At 48.7% G+C, this 23,890-nt stretch overlaps 1 protein-coding gene across 1 annotated transcript in view; it reads left to right on the forward strand.

Moving 5' to 3' along the window:
* The window catches only part of NPHS2 (NPHS2 stomatin family member, podocin), a 76,198-nt gene that overhangs the window by 13,468 nt on the left and 38,840 nt on the right, over positions 1–23,890 (forward strand). Inside the window, exon 2 of the mRNA XM_069232099.1 lies at positions 22,277–22,380. Within this exon, the coding sequence (XP_069088200.1) occupies positions 22,277–22,380 (104 nt within the window). The remainder of the gene's footprint in view (positions 1–22,276; positions 22,381–23,890) is intronic.

Below are 23,890 nucleotides of genomic sequence, written 5' to 3' on the forward strand. Positions count from 1 at the left end.
ACAATGAAGAAGACTGCAGCATTGACTACCATTTCATCCCTCTCCATTGAAGCCTGTGATGCAGGCCTCGTCAATGGCAACTAAGAGATTTTCATTGTTGACAATCTCATCACGGGGACTGTGCCAAGGATGTCATGCCATTGTCGACAGCGAACCTGTCTTCACCATCGACAGCTAGACCAGCAGTGATGTCTACCACCTCAAATATCCATACCGTCAACATCAGAATATTCCATTCCATTCGCCTTTTCATCATTAAAAGTGACCAAAAGTTTTACATTTAGATTGTGGAATCCTTATAACCATGTTAGTAATGTTTCATGAGTATTGCAAACATTTATTTCACTGCCACAGTTGCCTGTATCAATGTTATCTGTTGGAAAAAAACAAAAAAACATGGATTGTTTAAAAAAAGAGGATGAGCTCCAGGAAGACTATTATCAAACATGGGAATACCAAATCTGCCCTAAGGAGGGAGACAAGTCGCCTATGCAGTTTGACTCCCTTCAAGATGACATAACCCACTCTCATGCACTGATTGAAAGGGTGGTTGAGAAACTCAGTCATTCCATGGCATCAGGGGATTCGACCATCAGTGGAAACAGCTAAACACTCATGGATCAAACAGTCTGGGTAACAAGAAGACCAGCAAGTTCTGCTGTGGTGGAGGTTTCTGTCAAGCCTCAAAGTAGGCATCCCATTCCAACCTTCGCTGGAAAGAATAGTGCTGACTATGGATGCATCAGTAGAGGGTGGGGAGCCCACAGGCAGGAGCTAACAACTAGGGACCTATTGTCAGACAAAGAGAAGGCACTCTACATCAGCATCTTGAAGTTACAGGCCATGAGGCTAGCCATACGATTGTTGTTCCCAAAGATAGCAGGGCAAGCAGTCTTCATTGATACAGAACATGCCCTCATTGTATTACATTGCAAAGCCTGAACATCTAGAGTTCAGCCCTGTGGGCATTTCTCCACACTTTCTGGCGCAGACACGTATGCCAGCGACTACAAATACTTTTTGTCAAATGGAAGCACTCCTGCTTATGCTGCAAAGATAGGGGCAACTCCACCCATACTTGTTCGAATGGGCCATAGAGTGGTCAATGATTGTTTACTATAACTAATTCTTGTTATTTGCCATGCTATTCCAGTTGGTTCATTTGAAGGCTATGAAGACTACAAATCACAAAAGTTGAATTTTGTAAATAAAGGACAAAAACAGAATATGGGGGTATAATTTACAGAGCTTCTGGTGCACCAATATAACAATTGGTGTTCAAATTAGGGCCATTTGTGACTGCAAATTGAACTTTGGTAATCTCAAAACTCAAATCTGTATGCGTGGGAATTTATAACCATTCAAAAATTACACCATTATATAGATAATCTCCGGACTGGTATAATTTTAATCGAGTACATCTGTGCTGTAGGGCCCACAGCACACCCTTAACAGGAGATTTGTTTTCCTTTAAAGTTATTCCATAACAGTATGGTGTAATTTTACATGTGAACAAATCTTTACACAGAGTTAAGTGCCCAATTGTTTCTAGTTGCACTTTTCCAAATATCGATGAGTGTTCGTGCATGGTACAATGTGTTTAAGTAGAAGCCCCCCTTTATCAAGAAGGGGCTACCTGTTTTAACCTCCCTTCAGAAGCAATTTGTTCAGTATCTTCAAGCGGACTGCACTTATGTAGTAGTTGGAGGACTGGGACAGCATACAAGAAGCTGGAGCCATTTAGGTAGAAGGTATCTTTTTTATTTCATTTAGGCCCTTAGGTTGTTGCCACATCCTAATAGGTCGTGCAAGGGTGCCATTCTCCCAAGTGTCCTCAACTTTCAGGCTTCACCCAGCACACTGATCCCAACATTCAGTGCATCATTACGTTCTCACATCATCCACAGTTAACATTCTACAGCATGCCCACCAAGCCCATGAGTACACGTACCCATCATGTTACTACACCCTCTACTTTCCTTACACACAGGAGGAACCAGTCATAGCCAGACATGGCATTAGGTACAACCTAATAGGGGCAACGTCAAAGTTCACAAAATGGGATACAGAAGAGCAGTAATCTTTCATCACCCCTCAACTAAATGTTGGGTAGTATCCCTTTTTGATATTTTTTTCTCCAATACTTCTTTCATTGATGTCGTTTGGATACATGTAGGTCAGTAGAAAACCTAGAGTAGGCAGAGTAAAAAAATGTCTAGGCTCGGGAGGAAGATGTGTTCCTAAGAATGGAGACAAAAATCCATGAAAGAAAGTGGAAAATACAATGGGGGGGCATGCTTTGACCCCAAACTCAGTGTGGGTCGGGGCGTGGCTTCGGGCGTCAAGATGGCGGTCGCACTCTGAGAGTGCTCTGGACCCCTCCGTCATCCGCCCGTAGTTAGAGTGGCCTGACCGAGCCGGAGACGTCGTTTTGACAGTCCTTGTGACCCTTGGGCCCCCGAGAGGCTCCGGCGAGGAACTCCTGGCGAAAGCAGCCCCCGTTGTCGAGCCGCGACCGTCCCGTCCCCGAAAACAAAATGGCGGCCGGGACTGACTTCCGCGGCTGAGCTGGGGCCGGACCGGCGATCCCCCCGGACGCGGCCGCGCTGGAACAGAGGTGCGACGGGGTAAGAAGGGGACCCTGGATAGGGTTGAGGCTACGACCCTAGCGCGGCTCCCGCGGCGTGTGGGGGCGGCGCCACTGCGTCTGGAGGAAGAGAGCGCCGTGTGGATGAGGCTGCGGCCGTGCGCAAACTTGGGGACAGCGGCGGAGGGAGCTAAGCGGCTGCGCTGTACCCGGGACCCCGCTGGCCGGAGCTGGAGCGGTGGAGGGGCGGTTGCAGAGAGGGACTCCCTGGTGCCCTGAGTGACGGCGGAGGCATGCCGGGGGTTCACGGAGCGCGACGGAGACATCGAGGCAGGATGAGGCTGTGCTAAAGTTACTGATACGGCCGAAAAATCAGCACTGCGATCCGAACTAACGGAAGGGCAATGGCCCTGAGTGACCTCATGGCGTCACTGGAGCAGCGTAATTAACACCGGGGCCGGTCGAGGCTTTACTGAAGGTACCGACTCGAAGTGAAAACGGGGTGCGGGAGGGGAAAGGAGTCAGGGAAGAAAGATGCCCTACCCCCCCCCTTGCACTTAATACCTAATGGCAATTGGCAACTGGGCCAAGATGAAACTGGACTCATCAAATCTCAAAGGTGAAGAAGATCACAGCTTGGGCCTGAATGCCTCTCCCCACGCACTCATAATCGCAGTAACAGCAAACCTGCAAGGGATCTAGACTTGATTGGAAAACTACCCGACTCCTGTCTCTGATGCCATGATGGGGAGAGACAAGGCGAACAAGCAACCTCCATCTTCCCAGCAAAAGATTGACCAGTTCACGACACCGGCTGGCCAGCGAGGAGAGGGAGATACAGCTAGCGGAGGCCCCGCACCGGACGGAGTGAGTGCCATCCTTCAAGCCATTCAAGCATCACAGTCTGCTGTGGAGACTAAGATCGGGGAAGTACGAGAAGACGTGGGTCTGGTTCGGCAAGACCTCAGAAACGCAGTGAGCCGGATCACCGAGGTTGAAACTAGAGTCTCCCAGACTGAAAACGACCTAGCTGACCTTAGAAGTAAAGTGGCCCAGCTGCAGACTCGAACTGGCGAGCTGCACCGTCGTGCGGAAGATGCAGAGAACCGATCAAGACGCAACAACCTGCGTTTCATCGGATTTCCGGAGGGCGTGGAGGATGGTGGGGCATCTGAGTTCCTAGAAAGGTGGATTAAAGCATGGATGCCGGACCAGTCCCTTTCGCCCTGGTTTGCGATTGAAAGAGCCCACAGGGCATTGGCCCCGCGCCCCCCACCGGGCGGCCCAAAACGACCAATGATTGCGCGCTTCTTTAACTTTAAGGATAGAGACAATATCCTTAAAGAGGCTAGGAGGTCGGAAGATCTTCAATGGGAGAACCATAAAATCTTAATTTTCCCAGACTATACCCGTGAGGTTCAGATCCGCCGCCGGTCGTATGAACACGTTAAGCAGAAACTTAGAGCGATGCAACTTTCATACATGCTCCTCTTCCCCGCGCGGCTCAAGGTCCTCTTGGCCGGGCGAGCACATTTTTTTGAAACACCTGAAGAGGCTTGGGACTGGCTGACGGAGGAGGGCATCGGTGCCCGGAGGGGGCCCCTGGAGCACACGGAGGGGGCTCCTCGGGTCGGACCCCTCACCCCGGGAGGCCCCCGGAGGAGCCGGAGGCGCACCAGATCCCGGAGAGGGAGACCGAAAGACACAAACAATTTGGACAACAATGAGGAAATCCGAGATTCTGGCTCACAAACAGAGAAGAAACCCACTGACCCTTCTGGGCCTCAGATCCCAGGCCAAACGGCAGATGATAACGGCCTGAGTCAGTCCCCGGTCCTTGGTTAATATGACACACTTGACACCTGCTGATGGGAGTCCAAAATGACTTGAGATGTCCGTTTCACCTATGCAGACCTTACAAGGGTCACTACAGAAGGCGTCATGCCTTTCTACTATAAGATACCTGAGACTTGGCAGGTCACCACTAATTGTAATTGATCCGACTATATGGAGGGGTCCACCACTCCACCCCAAGGACAGTCCTGCTGGCTGTCTGGTTTTGGTTGGGTATTTGGGCGACAGATGCTTCCGGGGTGGGAGTATGGGGAGGAGGGTGGTTGGGGGGAGGGGTTTTTGAAGTTAGCCTAGATAGGAAGAAGTTGCTTAGCTTCCTTATTATTTTACTGTTTTGTTTGAAATGGTCGTCCCTGGGTCCACAGCCTGACACTCAGCCCTATGCACCACCTATACAATTCACGCCTGGCACTCATTAACTCAGGTTCTTTCTTGGAACGTAAATGGTCTGTTGGATAAGATTAAGAGGTCAGCAGTATTTAACACTCTCCGCAGATACTCCCCCTTAGTGGTCCTTCTGCAGGAAACCCACCTCCTTGGGACTAGGTGCCCCATGCTCATACGGGGAGGGTATGACAGAGTATACCACGCAGGCTTCTCCAGGGGCTCTAGAGGGGTAGCCATTTTACTTCACCGCTCTCTGCCTGTGGTGATCACAGCAACACAGGCCGACCCACAGGGCAGATTTGTAGTGGCTACGGGGACTCTTCATGGAACTCCGATAAATTTTATATCTGCGTATGCCCCCCCGACGAGACTTGATGCCTTCTTGCACTCGCTTCGCCAAGTGGTTGTGGGATTGCCCCAGGGGACCACCCTGCTGGGGGGGGACTTCAACGCGGTTCTCGATCCGGATTTGGATGTATCCGGCGGGATTACGGCCAGTAGATTAGCCAGGGCTTCGGCTCTTACTGGTTGGACCAAGAGCCTTGGCCTCTGCGAGGTATGGAGAACTTGGCACCCTAGGGATCGCCGGTACACCCACACGTCGGCCGCCCACCGGACGCAATCCAGAATTGATCTGGTATTCATGTCTGCTCTGGACCTCTCGAGTGTCACAGGGGCAGAGATACTCCCCCGGGGAGTCTCGGACCACGCACCAGTGCGGGTCCGACTGGGTGGAGCGGATCCCTCCAAACGCCCAGTATGGCGCCTAAACGCATGGTATTTACAAGACAAAGACTACACCCAAGAGATCAGAAATCAACTAACTCAATACTTCGATCTGAATCTGGGGTCGGTCCGCTCCCCAGGATCATTATGGGCCGCCTGTAAGGCTACCCTCAGAGGGCATGCCAAGTACCTTCTCCGTACCCGCGAGCGGGACAGGAACTCCCAGATCTCTGACCTGGAGGCCAGGGCTCTGAGACTGGAACGCCAACAAATGACTTCTTCGTCTGCCGCTGCCCTGAGACAGCTGACTATGGTTAGAGAAGAAATTAAACACATAATGCTAGATTCAGCCAGGTGCATTTGGAGAGCTTCGGTGGCCCGTATATATGGCTGGGGGGACAAAAATGGGAAGCTCCTACATTGGCTGGCCGCGCGTCCTCTGGCCAGCAGGGTTATACCTGAGGTTTTGGAGCCCTCGGGCGCCCTCTCTAGGACACCAGCTGAAATCGCACAAAGTTTCGCGTCCTACTATGCCCACCTCTATGCAATGCACCCCCGCCCCGCTATTGAGAAAGAGACTCCCCTCCTGAATGAGATCACTCTCCCCAGGATCTCCCTGGAGGCAAGAGACAGGCTAGATGAAACTATTAGCCTTGCAGAGATCACCAGTGCAATCTCCAGCCTGGCATCGGGCAAGACCCCCGGCCCTGACGGATTCCCGGCAGAGCTATATAGCAAATGCAGTGATATACTGGGTCCCCACTTACTCAACATGTATGGGGAAGCCGAGAAACTAGGCCGATTTCCCACCGAGATTGACCAGGCGACAATAGTAGTGATTCCCAAAACTCAGCCCCCATCGAGACATTGTTCGGCATACCGACCCATCTCACTTCTAAACATTGAGATCAAAGTGCTTTCCTCGACCCTGGCCTCTAGACTGAAAGAGATAATACCTACACTAGTGCACCCTGACCAGTGTGGCTTTATGCCCACTCGTAGCACCAGGCACTGCATTAGGCGGTTGCATCTGGCTCTGGCACATCGCAATACTCTGTCGCACGCACACTTGGCATTACTCTTGCTGGACTTTGAAAAAGCCTTTGACACAGTGGATTGGTCTTACCTTGAACTGGTCTTGCAGAAAAATGGACTCGGTCCCAGATTCCGAGGCCTGGTGAGACTCCTGTACTCCAAACCGACAGCTCGAGTCCGGGTGAATGGAGTGGTCTCTGACCCATTCCCTATTGGCCGCGGAACCCGGCAGGGTTGCCCGCTATCCCCGTTGCTCTTCGCATTAATGATAGAGCCTCTTGCGATACTGCTGCGAGGAGACCCCCTGATCGAGGGCTGGTCCTGGCCTGCCTGTGCAGAAGACCGTGTGGCGCTATACGCAGACGATGTCCTCCTATACCTATCCAACCCGGCTAAAACTGGCCCCCGGGTGCTAGAGATCCTGGGCCTCTTCGCGGAAGCCTCGGGGCTGATCCTGAACCCCGCCAAGTCCCTACTGGTCCCCCTACACCGCTCCGGGGATTGTGTGGACTGGCAGCGAAACATTCCAGTACGAAGAAATAGCTTCAAATATCTGGGAATGTATATTTCACTTCTCCCTGAGTTGACATGGGAACTTAACTTTACACCGTTAACCAGAAAAATCAGAAGTGATCTCCTACACTGGAGGACACTCCCCCTTAACCTGCTCGGTAGAATCGCGCTCTATAAGATGATGATCCTTCCTAGGCTCCTCTACCTCCTGCAAAATTTTCCCCATCCCATCCCTAGGAAATGGTTTGGGGAAATGGACTCATTGGTGCGTCAATTTATATGGAGCGGAGCCCGCCCACGATTAGCGCTCAAAACCTGCCAGAGGGATGTATATGATGGAGGTTTGGGCATGTCCAATATCCACTCCTACCACCTCGCGACACAAGTACTTGTGATTAATGACTGGATGGGGGGTGGGTGGACAGACCCGGCGTACCGACTGGAGCTCCAAACGGTGGGTTACCCACGGATTTTGGACACCCTCTATGGAGGTCCGATCTCTCGAGACGTCCCAGATGTGACCAGGGTGGTTCTACAGGGATGGCGGACGGCTCAAAAGTCAACGGGGTGGTGGGGACGACTTACCCAGCAGACCCCACTGTGGCATGGGAGGCAATTGGTGGAGGTGGCGGGCCTGGAGGGGTTTCCGAACTGGGACAACATAGGCATCTCCACACTAGGCGATGTCTGGAACGGGTCACACATACGGTCCTTTGAAGATCTCCAGAAAAACTTTTCATTAAACAAGACACAGTTCCACAGATACCTCCAGCTCCGACATGCCTTATCAGTACACATCCGAGAGGGGGAAAACATACCCGAATGCAGCCTCATGGAGGCCAAGGCATTGATGGGGAGCCTAGGTAGGGGAGGTGTTTCCCAGATATACCGCACCCTGGTCTCCGGCACCTCGGGCTCCCTGGGGGTACTTCGCCAGAGATGGGAGGGGTGGGTGGGCCCCATGGAAGAGATGGAATGGGGTGAGGCGCTAATGGCCCCGCGGGCCCTGGCGATCGCCACCCGTTTCAGATTGATACAAACTTACTTTTTGCACACAGCATACCTCACACCCGACAAACTACACAGAGCGGGCCTCCGCCCCAACGCGGAGTGCCCTCGCTGCAGAAACCTTACAGCTGACTTCTTCCACATGGTGTGGACCTGCCCGGCCATGGTAGCCTATTGGGGAGCGGTCCTGGGGGAGATTTCTGAGGTGTTGCAGGAGAATATAGAGAGAGAGCCTCTACCCCTCCTCCTCGGGATCATGGGTGACATCGAGCTAAGGAGACCAGATCGAATTTTCCTTGGGGTGGCGTGCTTAGTGGCTAAGAGGGACATAGTGGCAAACTGGAAGGCCAAGAATGCCCCATCGTTGGCTAAATGGAGACAGGGAGTGGATTGGTGTGCGCAGAGTGAAAAACTTGTATATGAGGCTAGAGGATGTCCGAATAAATATAATAGGATATGGGGGAAATGGGAAGCCGCACTAGGCTCCTGAATACTATGTTATTTGTTATCTTTAATATTAGTGCTATCTGGGATCACAGGTTCGACCAATGTTGGATGCCCGTTGGCATCGTGTTATGACCTTTGTATCATGGTTATTTTTTCTTTTGCAAAAATCAATAAAAATTATTTATCAAAAAAACTCAGTGTGGGTAGCTCATAGGCAGACAGAAAAAGATGGTGGAGTATACATTTACACAAAAGGAAAAACTAATAACTAGGAAGGAACATGGGCATGTGGCTGACCTTATGCTAAATAAAACAAGATCTACATGAGAAGCAGTAGGCCTTCTTATGGGCGTCTTTGTTGTGAGAACAGCTAAGGCCCTACTTGGGCCGTAGCTGGAAAATCAGAAAAGGAAGAAGGAAGGGAATTACATAATCCCCTTAAGTAATTCAAGGATCTGAATCTAAATTCAGATTTCAACAGCCTGACCGAAGGGGACCGGCACAAACCACTTCTGAAACTGGGTTTTTATGCTCAGTACATGTATTGGGCTTCAGCCAGAGGCTTCTACTGTCATCTTGCTTGTTATGCAACAATGCTGACCCTCTCTGGTAGCTTTAATAATAGAACCGTGGTGTTTGTGCCTAGGGCTCAGCCCATTAGAATGAGAACTTACTAAGAATGTAGCCAGTTGTAATGAATAAACCAATATCAATGTCAACAAATGTGAAAAACATCATGCACCAGGGACAACCAGCTGTCACATATTTAGAAAAGCAATTGATATTAATGATGCTCTAGTAACAGTGTGCAAGCAGCTGTATGCCACAGCTAATTTCTGTTTGCCAATGCAAATTAAAAACAATCGGAAATGTTGACTTCTTTGTCTTAAGAGGGTGATACTGTGCACAGAGTTCTAGTTCATGGCCTCATGTCGCATTGGTCCCACAATGATTTGTCAGCAACTGACAGGATACTATGCCTTCCACAGGAGTAGAAAGCACACCAAGAGTCTCAAAATGGCTGCCTCTACTTTCTAGATAGACCTAAAGACTGGAATGAAGGAACTTTCTAGAGTAGAGATGCTGAAAAGAACAGATAAGTGAGCTGAAAATAAAGAAATCAGCAAGGTTCTCATACTTAACGGTTGGAGGCGGCACGTTCTGGTTGGCTGCGGCAAGGCCCCAGCCAGGCTGAATGTTGCCACTCCCGTTAAGGGTGGGTGATTACACTCACTGTATAACTTGCACTCATCCTTGGGTAGCTTGGCACAGAGCAGCCAGGCTGATCACAGAGTCAATGTGTAAAGCAATGTCACAGCACTTCCCCACCATAACCATGCTAGGCGGCACAAGTGAGATTTCACACAATGTGTAGGTATTTAAAGATTGTATTCAGCATACACAGTGTCAACACAGCATGTATATCATGGAAATCCATAAATCACATTTAACAATAGCGTTCACAATATTGAGCCCAACTGTGGGGAACACCAACAACAATATGTACAAGCGAGAAAACAATAACTTTCTCTCCCCACACCCTCATATGGTGGCAAACATTGTCAGCACAAGACCCACCCTATAATTTATCAACCTGGATGTAACCATTTAATTCACTGTGCAACCCCGTTCCCAAAGCTAGCAGCAATATGTAAATACAAGGGTTGTACACTTACACATAGCACTGTGGCCTAGGCTGCACTAGTAAGCCATAATTGCCAACCTCAGGAGTTCCCTGGCAGTCGAACGTGACCAGCAACACCCCAGTGCTGCCCTTGCATTCACCCACACTTACGTCCGCACATCCATTCTGCACCGCCAGGCAGTGACACAGATATCAGTTGGCTCGTGCACACACACACTTGTACGCACGCACTCCCAGCACCCTAATGCGGTGCCCTGATATCTGGCTAGTGGATGCCACTGTGTTTGCATGTACCCCAGGTCCCAAACCGCCCCCACCCACCAACCAGCTTAGCCTATCCCACCCCACTTCAAAGCATAGATTGCATCAACCCCTCCCCCCACCCCGAATACTTGGGTGCTCTTGTTCCTAGTCGCTCTACACAGGATCCTGGAGACAAGATGGGAAGAGGGGAAGGAAAGACAACAGCAGATCTGGCAACACTTAGCAAGGAGGCAGTTGTGCTCCCAGTAGGAGGTTCACTCAGAGGTCTGCAACACACCGGGAAGAGTTACTGGGGCTGCTAGTTAACCTACATGTCACCCAGCTCTACCAGACAGTCAGCGTTACAAAATAGTTACCAGTTTCAGCACCTCCCAAACAGAGGTGCACCATTTGGACAAGTTGACTTGAATCACCCTTGACAATTCTGTTTGCCTAGGTCCATGTCGCCTTTACAAGGAGGCGCTGTATCTGTTGCATGAAGACTTGAGTTGGAACAGACGATTACACTTCCACATGAAAAGTGCTCATTGCTTTGCTTCCACAAAAACGAGGCACAACAAGAGGACCCGATGAACTGAATCGGCCCGACCATAAGATAACTCCAAAGACAATGCCCAGTGTGGTATCTCCTGAGGAGCAGGCACTAGTTTGGTGCGTGATGACTTGAACTGCACCAGACACTCCCGAACTCTCCCACGAAGAACAAAATCCCACAGCTCTTTGGAATGAGGCACAGCTTCTAGCGCTCAATGACTTCAGTCGATCTAGACCCTCCACTCACACAAAGAACTTAGGGCCAGATGTAGCAAAGCAGTTTTGCCCATTCTGTGTCTATGGGAAAATGTGTTCGTACATATGGCCCTTAGGCCCTCATTATGACCATGGCAGTGAGTGAAAAAGTGGCAGTAAGTACCGCCAAATTATGACCGTGGCGGTGATATATCCCATAGACCGCCAATGTACCACACCAACCGCCAGGGCGGAAACAACAGTCACCACGGCGTTAGTCACCAACAGCCAGGCAGGAGACAAAGTACTGCCCACCATATTAAGAAAGATGAAACCGCCACCATTTCCGGGGCGGTACCAATGCAAACAAAAGCATGGCGGAAACAGAGCTCAGAAGTGAAAGGACTCACCATTGGAGACAAAGGGAACATCGCCATGGAACAAAACAGCAAGTTTTCCCGATGATCTTCTATGTCATGCTCCACCTGGAACACCAACGCTGACGAAGACGACGACGGTGAGTACAGCTGCCTAGCACACAAGGGGGGGAGGAAGGAAAACGAGAGTGACACACACACACATGCACAACACACACCTGACACACACACCATACTCACAACCAGCTACACACGTAAATCAATGGCACACGACACATGGCATAATAAAACATGGACAACAATGCTGGAGTACTGACAATGTATTAGCATAGCAAAAATCACCACACAAACCAAATATATACAAATGTCCATAAAGGGCCAATGCCCTGTCCAAAGTCATGAGGGCACACAAGTCCACAGGGCACAGTCCAAGGCCCAAACTGTATCCTGACACAGCCGGAGATAACATTGCAGGGGCATCATTTTGCAAGTGGGAAGGCACCTCAAGGGGATTTGGGGGAGGGAACCTCAGCCAAATACGGGAACGTCACCACTGGTTCTGGATGGGGCTCCATGTCCATTGCTTTGTCCTGGGGAGTGCAAGGCCACAGTCTCTGAAGTGGGTGACTTGCCCATTGGTTCTGGAGGGGACAACATGCCCATTGCTTTGTCCTGGGGAGTGCAAGGCCACAGTCTCTCAAGTGGGTGACTTGCCCACTGGTTCTGGAGGGGGCAACATGCCCATTGCTTTGTCCTGGGGAGTGCAAGGCCACAGTCTCAAGTGGGTGACTTGCCCACTGGTTCTGGAGGGGGCAGTCCACACAGCAGCCCCTGGGGGTGGCCTATATGGCGTCCACTGGTGGTGACGGCTGCACTATGGTGGTGGTTGGAGGAGCCTCCTGGGCAGCCCCTGCACTGTCCAATGGTTGCACTGTGGTGGCGGTTGGAGGAGTCTCCTGGCAGCCCCTGCACTGTCCGATGGCTGCACTGTGGTGGTGGTTAGAGGAGCCTCCTGGGCAGCCCCTGCACTGTCCGATGGCTGCACTGTGGTGGTGGTTGGAGGAGCCACCTGGGCAGCCCCTGCACTGTCCGATGGCTGCACCTCCACAGCTGGCGTTGGGGGCCCCGTGACAGCTGGTGGTGGGGGCGGTGTTGGCCTGACAGCTTCCGCTGGCATAGAGTGCCTCATCTTCTGCTGTCCATGGGTAGTGGATCCCTTACCCTTCCTGGCAGAGGTGGATGGGCTCTTCCCCTCCCTGCCTTGTGGTGCAGGCTCCTTCCCCTTCCTCACAACTGGTGCAGGCTCCTTCCCCATCTTCACAGATGGTGGAGGCTCCTTCCCCTTCTTCACAGCTGGTGCAGGCTCCTTTCCCTTCTTCACAGCTGGTGCAGGCTCCTTTCCCTTCTTCACAGCTGATGCAGGCTCCTTCCCCTTCCTCCCCGCTGGTCCTGGACTCTTCCCTTTCATCCCAGATTGTGCTGCCTCCTTCACCTTCAGTGTTGTCGTTCTGGTATCCCTGTGCTACTCACCGAGAAGGTCTGCCAGATAGTAGTGGCATGCTGCTTGTTGCACAACCTGGCCCTCAGATGCCATGTACCTTTTCTGCTGGAGGAGGAGACTGGAGATGCCCCTGTGGCAGCAGTGGACCCTGAAGACAGTGAGGATGAGGAGGTAGAGGATGAGGATGTGGACAACAGAACATTGGTGATATGTCAGTACTTTCAATGACACACAGGTGAGACAGTGCTACTTCACATTTCTATGACAATTTGTGTATTCTGTGTGGCATTGGCATGCTGGCATTATCCACTTTTTTCCCCTACTTACTGTTACCTATGGATATTCAGTTTACAGATGTTGGTGATATGACAACAATGTCCTGATGTGATCTCTACAGCCTCTGATCTCTGTCTGGGTCGCAGGGAATGTTTGCAGGGTGGTTCACCTTCTGCAGGGGGTGGGGTGCTGGTGGCCTGTGGGTCTTGTGGCGGGGCCTCCTGGCCACTAGTGGCAGCAGAAGTGGAGGGCGGTTCAGTTGACTGGCTAGTGGTAGCGGCCCGCTGCTGTGCTGTTGCCCCCCTCATGGTGTTGGCCATTTCTGTCAGCACACCTGCTATGGAGATCTGAGTGTTGTTAATGGCCTGCAAGTCCTCCCTGATCCCCTGATAGTGTCCCTCCTGCAGCCGCCTGTTCTCCTGCACGTTGTCAAGGATCTGCCCCATCATGTCCCGGGAATGTTGGTAGGCTCCCAGGATCTCGGAGGACGCCTCCTGGAGAGCCGGTTCCCTGGTCATGTCCTCCCCCTGGCGCACAGTAGTCCTCCCAGTTGCTCTGAATTGCCTGGGGACCCTCTCTGGTTGCGTGGACCACCTATACATGGGCCGTGTGCGTCGGGTGCAGAGTGGTCAGGACTCGCGCTTCTGGAGGGAGGTGGGAGTCCTTTAGAAGAGGTTTCTTATTCTGTTCTTCTTTGTACAGAGCCGCTGTCCACGGGAGTTCTTAATCCTCTCTGATGCAGGCAGTCCTCTGGAGGTTTTTCAGAGGTCGCTGGACTTGCAGGATGCGTTGCTTTTAGTTTGCAGGTTGTTTGAAGCAGGAGACAGGTCGGTCGGGCTGGGGCCAAGTCACTTGTTGTCTCCTTTCCTTCTCTGCAGGTGTTTCAGCTAAGCAGTCCTTCTTCTTCTTGTGAGGTCATCAGGAATCTGACTAGCTTGGTTCAGGAAGCCTTTAAATTCAAGGTTTATGTGCGTTTTAGAGGTCAGAGGGCAGTAGCCAATGGCTACTGTCTTTTAGGGTGGATACACCCTCCTCGTGTCCACTCCCTTTGGGGAGGGGGGCACATTCCGATCCCTATTAGTCCTTGTCCTCCAAACCAAGTTGGAGGATTGTGCAGGGATGGGGTCACTTCAGCTCTAGACACCCTAGGGGTAGTCCCAGCTGAAGTGGTCACTCCTCCTTGTTTTTCTCAAGTTTCTTGCCGAACTGTCATCCCAAAGTGGGGGCTTGTCCAGGGTTGGACATATGCACTAGCTGGAGTGCTCTGGGGCACTGTAACACAAGGCCTGAGCCTTTGAGGGTGCAACTATTCTGCAATCTTACTGCATGAAGTCAACCTTTTGTTGACCAAGCATGCTATCAAGCAGGTGCAGCTTTGGAGAAAGAAGAGGGTTGCTGTTTTTGCTTACTGAACCGAAGAGGAACTGAGGTTTCAGGCTTATACTGGATCACCCATTGAATGCCTTTTTATGGAAGGACAAGTTCAAAGTGCTCAACCTGTCTCAGATTTCTTCTACCCTGGACCAGGAGACTAGATGGTGTCCCTGAACATGCAGGAAACATGTTATCATGTTCCTGTTATCAGTTCCACAAGTGTTAACTGTAGTTCACTGTGAGATCAGAACATTCCAATTTGCCATGCTACCCTTCGGCTTTACCTTGGGTGTTCACAAAAATGGGGCTGTGCTTACTGCCCACTTCCGGAGGTTGGTCATATATGAGTTCTGTGCCTCTATGACTGGCTGCTCATGGTGGCTCACCAGAGTCTGTTGTGAATCACCCCCAGACAACAGCCAAAAGCCCTGACATCTTAGAGCTTTTCCATCAAAGGTCAGAAATCTCACCTTTGCCATATGCAGAATGTTTCCTTCATTTGGGACGGTCCTAGACACAGTGGCATTCAAGACTTTCTCACTGCTGCAAGTCAGTGAACATTCCGGGTATGATTCTGATATCTCACTCTGTTGTGGTTGTCGATGAGAAAGGCTCTGAGGCTTCTTGGAGTCTTAGCCTCATGCATCCACCTAGCTCTGAAAGCTAGATGGCATATGCAGTCCCTGCAGTGGAACGTTTGGTTTCAGTGGGCCTAGTATCCTTACCTTTTAGACCACATCCATATCTTGCGGGAGACAGCTCAAGTTCTTCTGTGGTGGCAGACAAGTGCCACCCCGACCTGCAGGGGCCATTCTCCTTCCACCACACAGACTTCAGACTATTGACAAATCCGTTCTAAGGTTATCACATGAGATGTGGAAATCAGAGGCCTCTGGGGTTCGCTTGAGGGCCCGCTACATATCAGTCTTCTGGAGTTTCAAGCGATCTGTCTGGCCCTGAAAGCCTTCCTATCATCCATCAGTTGGAAGATGGTGCATGTTCTCTTGCACAGCATGAGTGCCATATGGTACTGCAGCAATCAGAAGCCAAACATCTCAAAGTGGCTGGACAAGCTGAAAATCTTTCTTGCAGCATCTGTGAATGCTGGATCAGATGAGCTGGGCAGACATCGGCTGGCTGATTATGGCTGGCATCTCCATCTGGAGCGAGCTAGGGTTATTTTCAATCACTGGGGCATGCCCTGGCTAGAGTTATTTACCGCCATCAAGAACACAGTGTCTTACTGCACATAGGAGTTTCCTCATGGAAAGTCAGAGAGATGCAGTCCAACTGCAATGTGACACAATCTCCTGTACAAGTTCCCACCACTACCACTCCTGCCTCGAGTTCTGAGTAAATACCTACAGACCAGGCCAGAGTCATATTATGTGCTTCGCACTGGATCAAAAAAATATGGTAACCAGAACTGCTAAGCATGAGCAAAATGCTCTGCCCTGCGATTCAGCTACTACTTTGGTATGACCTCCTGTCAAGACAAGACGGGAGGGTCCTGCACTCCAGTCTCTGCAATCTACACTTCCATGCATGGAAACGGAGCTGGCACAGTTAAGTGCGTTTGATCTTTTGGCTGCAGTAGTCCATGCTGTCCTAACAGCCTGATTCCTTTCAACAAAGTCCATATTGCTGGGCAGAAGGAGAAAGCCATGACCTGGTGTGTTGCACCGACCTCGGCAGGCTAAACTGTGGATGTATTTTTGTTTGTTCTGTCTTTAGCCCAGAAAGGCCTTGCAATCGTCACAGTTAAGGGTTATCTATCCACTCTATCACCCTTTGTTTACCTGATCAGTCCTTTCTATTTAAATCAACCGTTGTGGTGCATTTTATCAAGGATCTTATTAATGTTTTCCCACAAAACCATTTGTCATGTCACAGTGGGATTTGAACTTAGTGTTGGCATTTATTATGCACATGCCTTTTGAGCCAGTGCACAGTGCCTCACTGTGGATTCTGAAGTATAAAACAGTTTTCTTGGTTGCCGTCACCTCTGCGTGCCACGTGCAGATGTTCCCAGTGCAACTACCCTGCTCCACTTTCTTTGTGGACAAATTAGTGCTGAGAATCCAGACAGCCTTCTTACTCAAAGTTGTGACATGTTATCACATTGGCCTGTCTATCACTCTGCTTGGGTTTCATTTTTTAAACCTCTTTGTCCTTAGACAGATGAGGAGAAACTCCTTGGCTCAGCCTTAAAAGCGCTTGGAGTTTCGACATCACCTGTACAAAAAAGAATTTGATGGATGATCAGTCCTTTGTAGGATTCTCTTCTCAGGAGCTAAGAAAGGAAGGTGGTGCAGAAAAGGACTCTGTTGAGCTGGATAGTTTTTGGCATAAAAATCTGCAATGCGCTGGTTACAAAGCAACTCCTTGAAAGCCTGCCGGCTCATTTCACTACTGTCAGGCAGCTACAGCTGTAATGGTAAGGGTGGTGCCAGTTGTGGGCATCTACCAGGCTGCAATGTGGGCATCGACGTCACACATTCATGAAACAGTACTGACTTGAAAACTAGATCCTACAGATGGAAAGTTTTTCCTGCTTGGTCCTGCATTACAGGGGCAAACTTATAATCTGCAAGGAGCCTGGATATCCAGAAAATAAAACAGAATTGTACTCCTACCAAAGCAGTTCAAATTTATACTTACAACAGACCACGCCATCTTTCAATCTGTTGGGAGGAACAATTTCAGATTTTGCTGTGGAATCAGAGGTTAGTTTGCACCACTGAGTACTTCAGCTGATTGCAGACACAGCCTAGAGTTCTTGCAGAACCCCCCATTTTGACTGCCAGCTTAAAAATTAATTATTTGCAGCAGTTGTAATAGGAGATATTTGAGCTCTTCCTCAAAAGAGGGATAAATTAGGTACCTAAAAACCTACAGAATCAATGTTTCTGTTACAGGAAAAGTAAAAAGGCAGCTGGCAAAATATCATGTATCTTTTGAGTTAAAAAGTCCCCTAAAGTCACAGCCATTTCGAATGGTCAGTCTTCAGGAGGTCCTTTCCCTCCCACAAGAAGGGGAATTCTTGATGCCTGTAGAACTCCAGAATGCAAGCTTTCACATCACCATTCATCAAAACCATACACAATACATACCCTTTCCCATGATCTGACAGCACTGTCGGTTCAAAAGACTTCCATTCCACCACGTCAACACTAAACGTTTTCAAAAAATGTCTAGCTCCATTGTGGCACACCTGTGCAAGGTAGGCTACCCAGTGTTTCCATAGATAGGTGATTTTCTCACCTTTCACTTGTCTGAGAGTATTCCATCATCTGGAGCTCAGCATGAATGAGGCCAAACCTTCCCCATCACTGGCAACTAACCTGACATCCTGCACAGTGCTCAATGCTTCTCAAGGGAACATTCTCCCACCACTGGATCAAGTGGAGAAACAGGTTACTTTAACCACATTATGGGCACTCTCATTTGTCAAGGTGCCCAATACATGTCACTTCTGATGTGTAGGCCATCCTGCATTCCTCTAATCCCACACTGCAGACTCCTAATAGACCTATCCTGCAGGTGATCAAACATCAGTAAAGGCAGGCTGTAGGACCACAGGATGTCAAGTCATTTGGTACCCACCTTTTAAAGCAAGTCTTGTGGAGAATACCACACAGTTTTGCAAAGAGCCTTCCTTTTCTTGGACTGACACATTCAAGGGTAATGATAACTGGTGCATGAATGGAAGGATGGGGCTCAGAAGCAAGAATTGACGACAGAAGGCAGAGGGTCAGAGGCCGTGATGAATCTTCACCTAATTTTCTTCAAGCCATTTGTTTGGGTCTTCAGGTGTTTCTTCCACGCCTACTAAATACCACCACCCTGATCCAGTCAGACAAATACAAGATCTTTGCTCCTATCAGAAGAGGCCCAGCAACTGTGGAATTGGACGATGACCAGCAACATGAAGCTGAAAGCAGAATACTTATCTGATCTTCAGAACAACCACGCAAATGCTCTCAGAATAACTCTGGATGTTCACACTGTAGGGTGAGCTCCACATAGAACTACTTGTGACCCGGGACAACAAGGAATGCCATCTCTTCACTAGCAGGCATTGTCAACAGGGAATTCTGAATGAAGAAATTTTGATGAGCTAGTTCAGCTTTATTGCATTTTTCTTTAGTCCCACAAGGCTTCTCAGCAAGGTAATAGTGGTAAAAAAATTATACTGATCTCCAGTAGAGAAATTATTCATATATCAAGCTTCTATTTCTCTCGAGCACTCCCCCTTTGTTGCTGAAAGTCCATCTGGACCTCCTGTACAGGCAAGAAGACAAAGTTCTACACCACAATCTGGAGTCCTGAACCTCACAGCCTGAATCCTGATGACCTGTATTTTGGTTACTTAGGCATTCCACAAGACTGCAGGAATGTTTTATAGCAAGCCCATGTACCATCCACTACCATGGTATACAGTGACATCTGCTGGAGGTGCATCGTCATAGGATATTGGCATATTTACTATAGCTCACTAAATCCAACCTAAAGTGCACTTCCAACAAAGTTCTTCTTCAGATATAGATGTTCTCCTAGACCACCTTTCATCACTCAAAGTATTATGCCACTGCCTTGGGAACTCAGTTCTGTTTCTAGATGCCTCACAGGACCACCAATTGAACCTATTCACAAGGCAGAATTGAAGTTCCTCTCCTGGAAACTTGTGCTTCTTTTCATGCTTTGCTCTCCTCAGGAAGAGTGAGTGAGCTGATCACACCCAATTTCAAGTTACCCTTCCTTCGATTCTCAAGGGACAAGGGACCAGATGTACAACCGTTTTAAGCTGTCACAAACTGAGATTCAGCCTCTCTACGACTGAAAAAATGGCCTCCGGCATGTGCAAACCCTATTTTGCAAGTTGATAACCTATTACCAACTCACAAAATAGGGGATGTGAGTCGCTGTTAGAAAGGAGCACGCCAAGGGAGTCCCTTCCAAATAGCGAATTGCAGGGGAATGTACAATTGTTTTGCAACCGGAATGCAGTCACAAAACAATCTCAGTTTACTGCCTGCTTCAGATAGGTGGTGAGACACTCGCAAACGGGAAGGGGTCCCCAGGGGACCCCTTCCTCTTTGTGAATGGTTGCGAAATGTTTTTAAGAGCAGGCAGTGGTCCCACGGACCACTACTTGCCCTTAAAAAAATGAAACAATTAAACAGAAACGTTTCATTTTTCTTTTTGAAATGCATCCCGTTTTCCTTTAAAGAAAACGGGCTGTGTTTAAAAATAAAGTTGCTTTATTTAAAAGCAAACACAGACATGGTGGTCTGCTGTCCACACCATCCCTGTGTTATTGCCCATTCCCAATGGGTTGCAAATTGCGACCTGCCTCATGAATATTGATTAGTCAGGTAAATTGCGACCCTATTTGGAATCGCTAAATGTGTCTGTGATACATTAGTACATTTCCTTTTGTGAATCGCAAATTGCGAGTCACAAAAATTCATAATTTGCAAGTTGCAAAAGGAAATAGTCATACATCTGGCAAAAGATGTACTGCTTCAAAATCCAAAACGTATACTCGAGGTACATTCAGACACTGACACTCCAGTGAGCCAGTAGTTTTTCATTTTCTTCTTTCTGAAATCTGCCTCCAAAGAAGAAAGATCTCTGCAGTCTTTGGCTGTGCACAGTGGTCTAAAATTCGAATTTAACCAAACTAAATACACAAGACAAACTGGCCAGATTGTGCCCTTCAGTCAGCCCTAAAAGGGGCTGTCTGCTTTCTAAGCAAGGATAGTCAAGATGGTTTTCATCCCAGCTTATACTTATACATAGGCAAACCAACCTTTGTGAGGAAGAATGACAGTGCAATCAATCAGAGGATTTTCCTCAACAGCAGCCATATAAGCAGGAGTCTCTCCAAATGTCATCTGTCAAGCTGCAACCTAGAAGAGCAGGTATGTATTTATCAAGTACTACAGCCGGGATACTGGTAATTACTCGGGCCACATCCCAATCCATTATTGTTTTGCACACCAAGCCACCTCAGTTTGCACTCATTCATATGCTTGTGTTCCGATTCAGAGAGGAATTGGTCTGGCAGTTCAGGCTGGACTGTTCTCATTGGAGCACAGGGAAGACTGACTTCCATATATCTAGATCCAAACTGAGTTTGCATGGTTTTCAAAATAACGATGGACTGGGATGGCTGACATTAATTGAAGCATTCCATCTATCACTCTTATACTTGGAGATTTTCCAGTGAGATAAGCAGTTCTGTTGCTATTGTCTGACTGCTTCCCGCTTCTTAATGTACTGTTGGCTGCTAACTGTTCTAATTCAAGCATGTGAATTTATGGACGATTTAGTTGTGGAGAATAAACAAGATACCTACCTATAATTAAAGTGCTACAGAATTTGGTATCTTTGATAGAATCACTTGTGTCTCACCCTCCTCTCAGGTAAGAAGCTCACTGCTTTATCCCTGTCACTCATGCTTTGGAAATCTGAGCTATGTTGCCATCTAGTGTGGGTAAAGTGGGGGAGGAGTGGAGGTGAGAATGCTCAATGTGTTAACCTCATTGGGTAAAGTTTGGGTGTTTTAAAAAAAGATCAATATGCTACTAAACCAACAGAGTTCTTAAGCCTGTGGCCATTTTCACAGTGCTTATTGTTTTTCAAAAACAACCATTGAATCCTAGTTTGGCAGTGTTAATCTATGAAAGATACCAACACTGGAGAACTGTAGCTAACAGGTAAGACTTTTGTTTCTTCCTATGCAACACTGCCACTTGATTCCACACTGTGTTTTTCTACCCCTGCCTGCCTGTAGCAGTAGTAGATTCTCAAGTTGTGCCCATAAACACATACACTACGTGGTCCCATGTGAGCAGGAAAAGGTTGAGTTAGTAGTGGACCTGGGCAAGGGAGAAAGCTGGAGAAGCAATAGCAAGTGGATGAAAGCAGGGTCTGGCGCTGGGATGCGAACTATCACTTGATGAGCCTGGGGTGTAACAAGCCAATTTAGTAAACATCATAGAATATTTTTGGTTCATTCTTTGCCAAGAACAATGTTACCATACTCCAACTTAATAGATGCCTGCCTTATTACCTGCATCCACCTGTACCCATCAGTCATGTTAGACTCAGGTAGTAACTCTCTGCTGTGAGCTGGTTCTGATTTAGCTCAAATGATTCAAGGATTGGGCCGATTGAATGTTCAGATCTGCATCCCCACTCATTGAATGGATTGTATGCATTCGTGTTTGCCTCAATTCTTAACATTCACCAACAATTCTTAACATCAGCTACGGGTGTTCAAGGCTGATTCTGCATAACGCTAGTTTATCTCTGCTCACTTACAGTAATGAAACCACTCCAGTGTTTCAAAGAGATTACTACAGTGGGAAAGGTATGTGGGTAATGTGAGTGGCATGTGCTGTGGCCACTGTTCTTCTGTATTGGTCTCATGGATAGCATGCTTGTTGACAGGTTCTGATTTCAGACGAATCCATTTGCTCTTTAATGGTAACTGTCTCAAAAATAATCTGATGACTCTGATTACCTACGTTTTCTTTTTTTAGGCATAAAGGCTGTGGGCCTTGGGGTCTGTGAGTGGCTTCTGACCCTTGCATCTTTATTAGTCATTGTGCTGACGTTTCCCATCTCCATCTGGTTCTGTGTGAAGGTGAGGCATCTCAAGGTGTCCATTGTTGGAGGTGAATAAAATAATACATGAACTTTACAGCACTTCAGAAGCATATGTTCTATCTGAGCTATCCACTGTCTCTGAAATTTCAATGATGGATAATTCAATCATGTTACTTGTCTACCACATCTGAACTATCCAGCATCCTTTACCTGCCCATAACCCTTGAACCCTCTCATAGTCTCCTCCATATCTGTCCTCTCCAAATGGTCCATCGTCTTTGCTCTTTGTATCATTTCATACCTATCTATCCCCTCAACCATGATCGTCTCAGACTGGCACATAATCTCTGAGTGGTTCATGATCTGATCTTTGCACTGTTCATCACATCTGAACCGGCAACCAACTCTGATGGTAAATACTATTTACCTGCAACACTACCTTTGTAGATTCACACCATTCTAGTTGCACATTATTCTGCCACCTCCTGATTGATCTAAAGCATCTTGAATCATGTTTTTCAGTGTCTGCCACAGTGTCTCTTTGACTCGTTATGAAAATAAACCAAAGACCACACTACCCCTCACAGCGTATACATCCTAATGTCTGAATTTTTATCTCTGAGATGCCCCTCATCTCCAAACAGCCATAATCTGTAAACTGTTCATCTTTCAACTGTCAGTCATCTCCGAACCGTACATTGTCTTTGATATGGTCGAGAAACCCACAACACACCATCACCCACAACGGATTCCCCACCGCAGATGGAACAAGGTAACCGAAGACCAGCTGATCACTACACTCTCCCAGAACCCACCTATTGACCACACCGACACAGCAGCCAGCAAAGTCAGGCAATGGATCGACGACTGTGCCAACACTCTTGCCCCGATCAAGAAACCTTCGAACAGAGGCACCGACAGAAAGGCCCTCTGGTTCACCGCTAACCTCCAAGATTCCAAGCAAACATGCTGAAGACTTGAGAAGAAGTGGCGCCAAGATCAGACACCGGACAACCACACAGCCATCCACAGACACCACCAACTCATCCGAACCACCAAAAGAACCACCAAAAGAACCGCCTTCAAGGAACGCATCGACAACAACGCACACAGCTACAAGCAGCTCTTCAACATCCTGAAGGAGCTCTCCAACCCCGGCTCCAAAATCAACGACAACCAACCATCACAAGACCTCTGCGACTCCCAAGCCACCTTCTACCGCAAGATTGCAGACATGCATGACAGCTTCAATACTCAGACCCACCCCCCGTCAACCACCAACACCACAGACTCACCACCCCCCAGCCTTCTGCTCTTCTAGACCCACGTCAATGACGACAACACCATCGAAGTAATGAACACCATCCACTCCGGCTCACCATCGGACCCCTGGCCTCACCACATCTTCAACAAAGCAAGCTCCATCATCGCACCCCAACTCCGGAAGATCATCAACAGTTCCTTTGAGACCGGCACCTTCCTGTAGAGCTGGAAACATGCTGAGATCAACGCCCACCTCAAGAAACCCAAGGCAGACCCAAAGGACC

This window comes from Pleurodeles waltl, chromosome 4_2, assembly GCF_031143425.1.
Source record: "Pleurodeles waltl isolate 20211129_DDA chromosome 4_2, aPleWal1.hap1.20221129, whole genome shotgun sequence".
NCBI lineage: Eukaryota > Metazoa > Chordata > Amphibia > Caudata > Salamandridae > Pleurodeles > Pleurodeles waltl.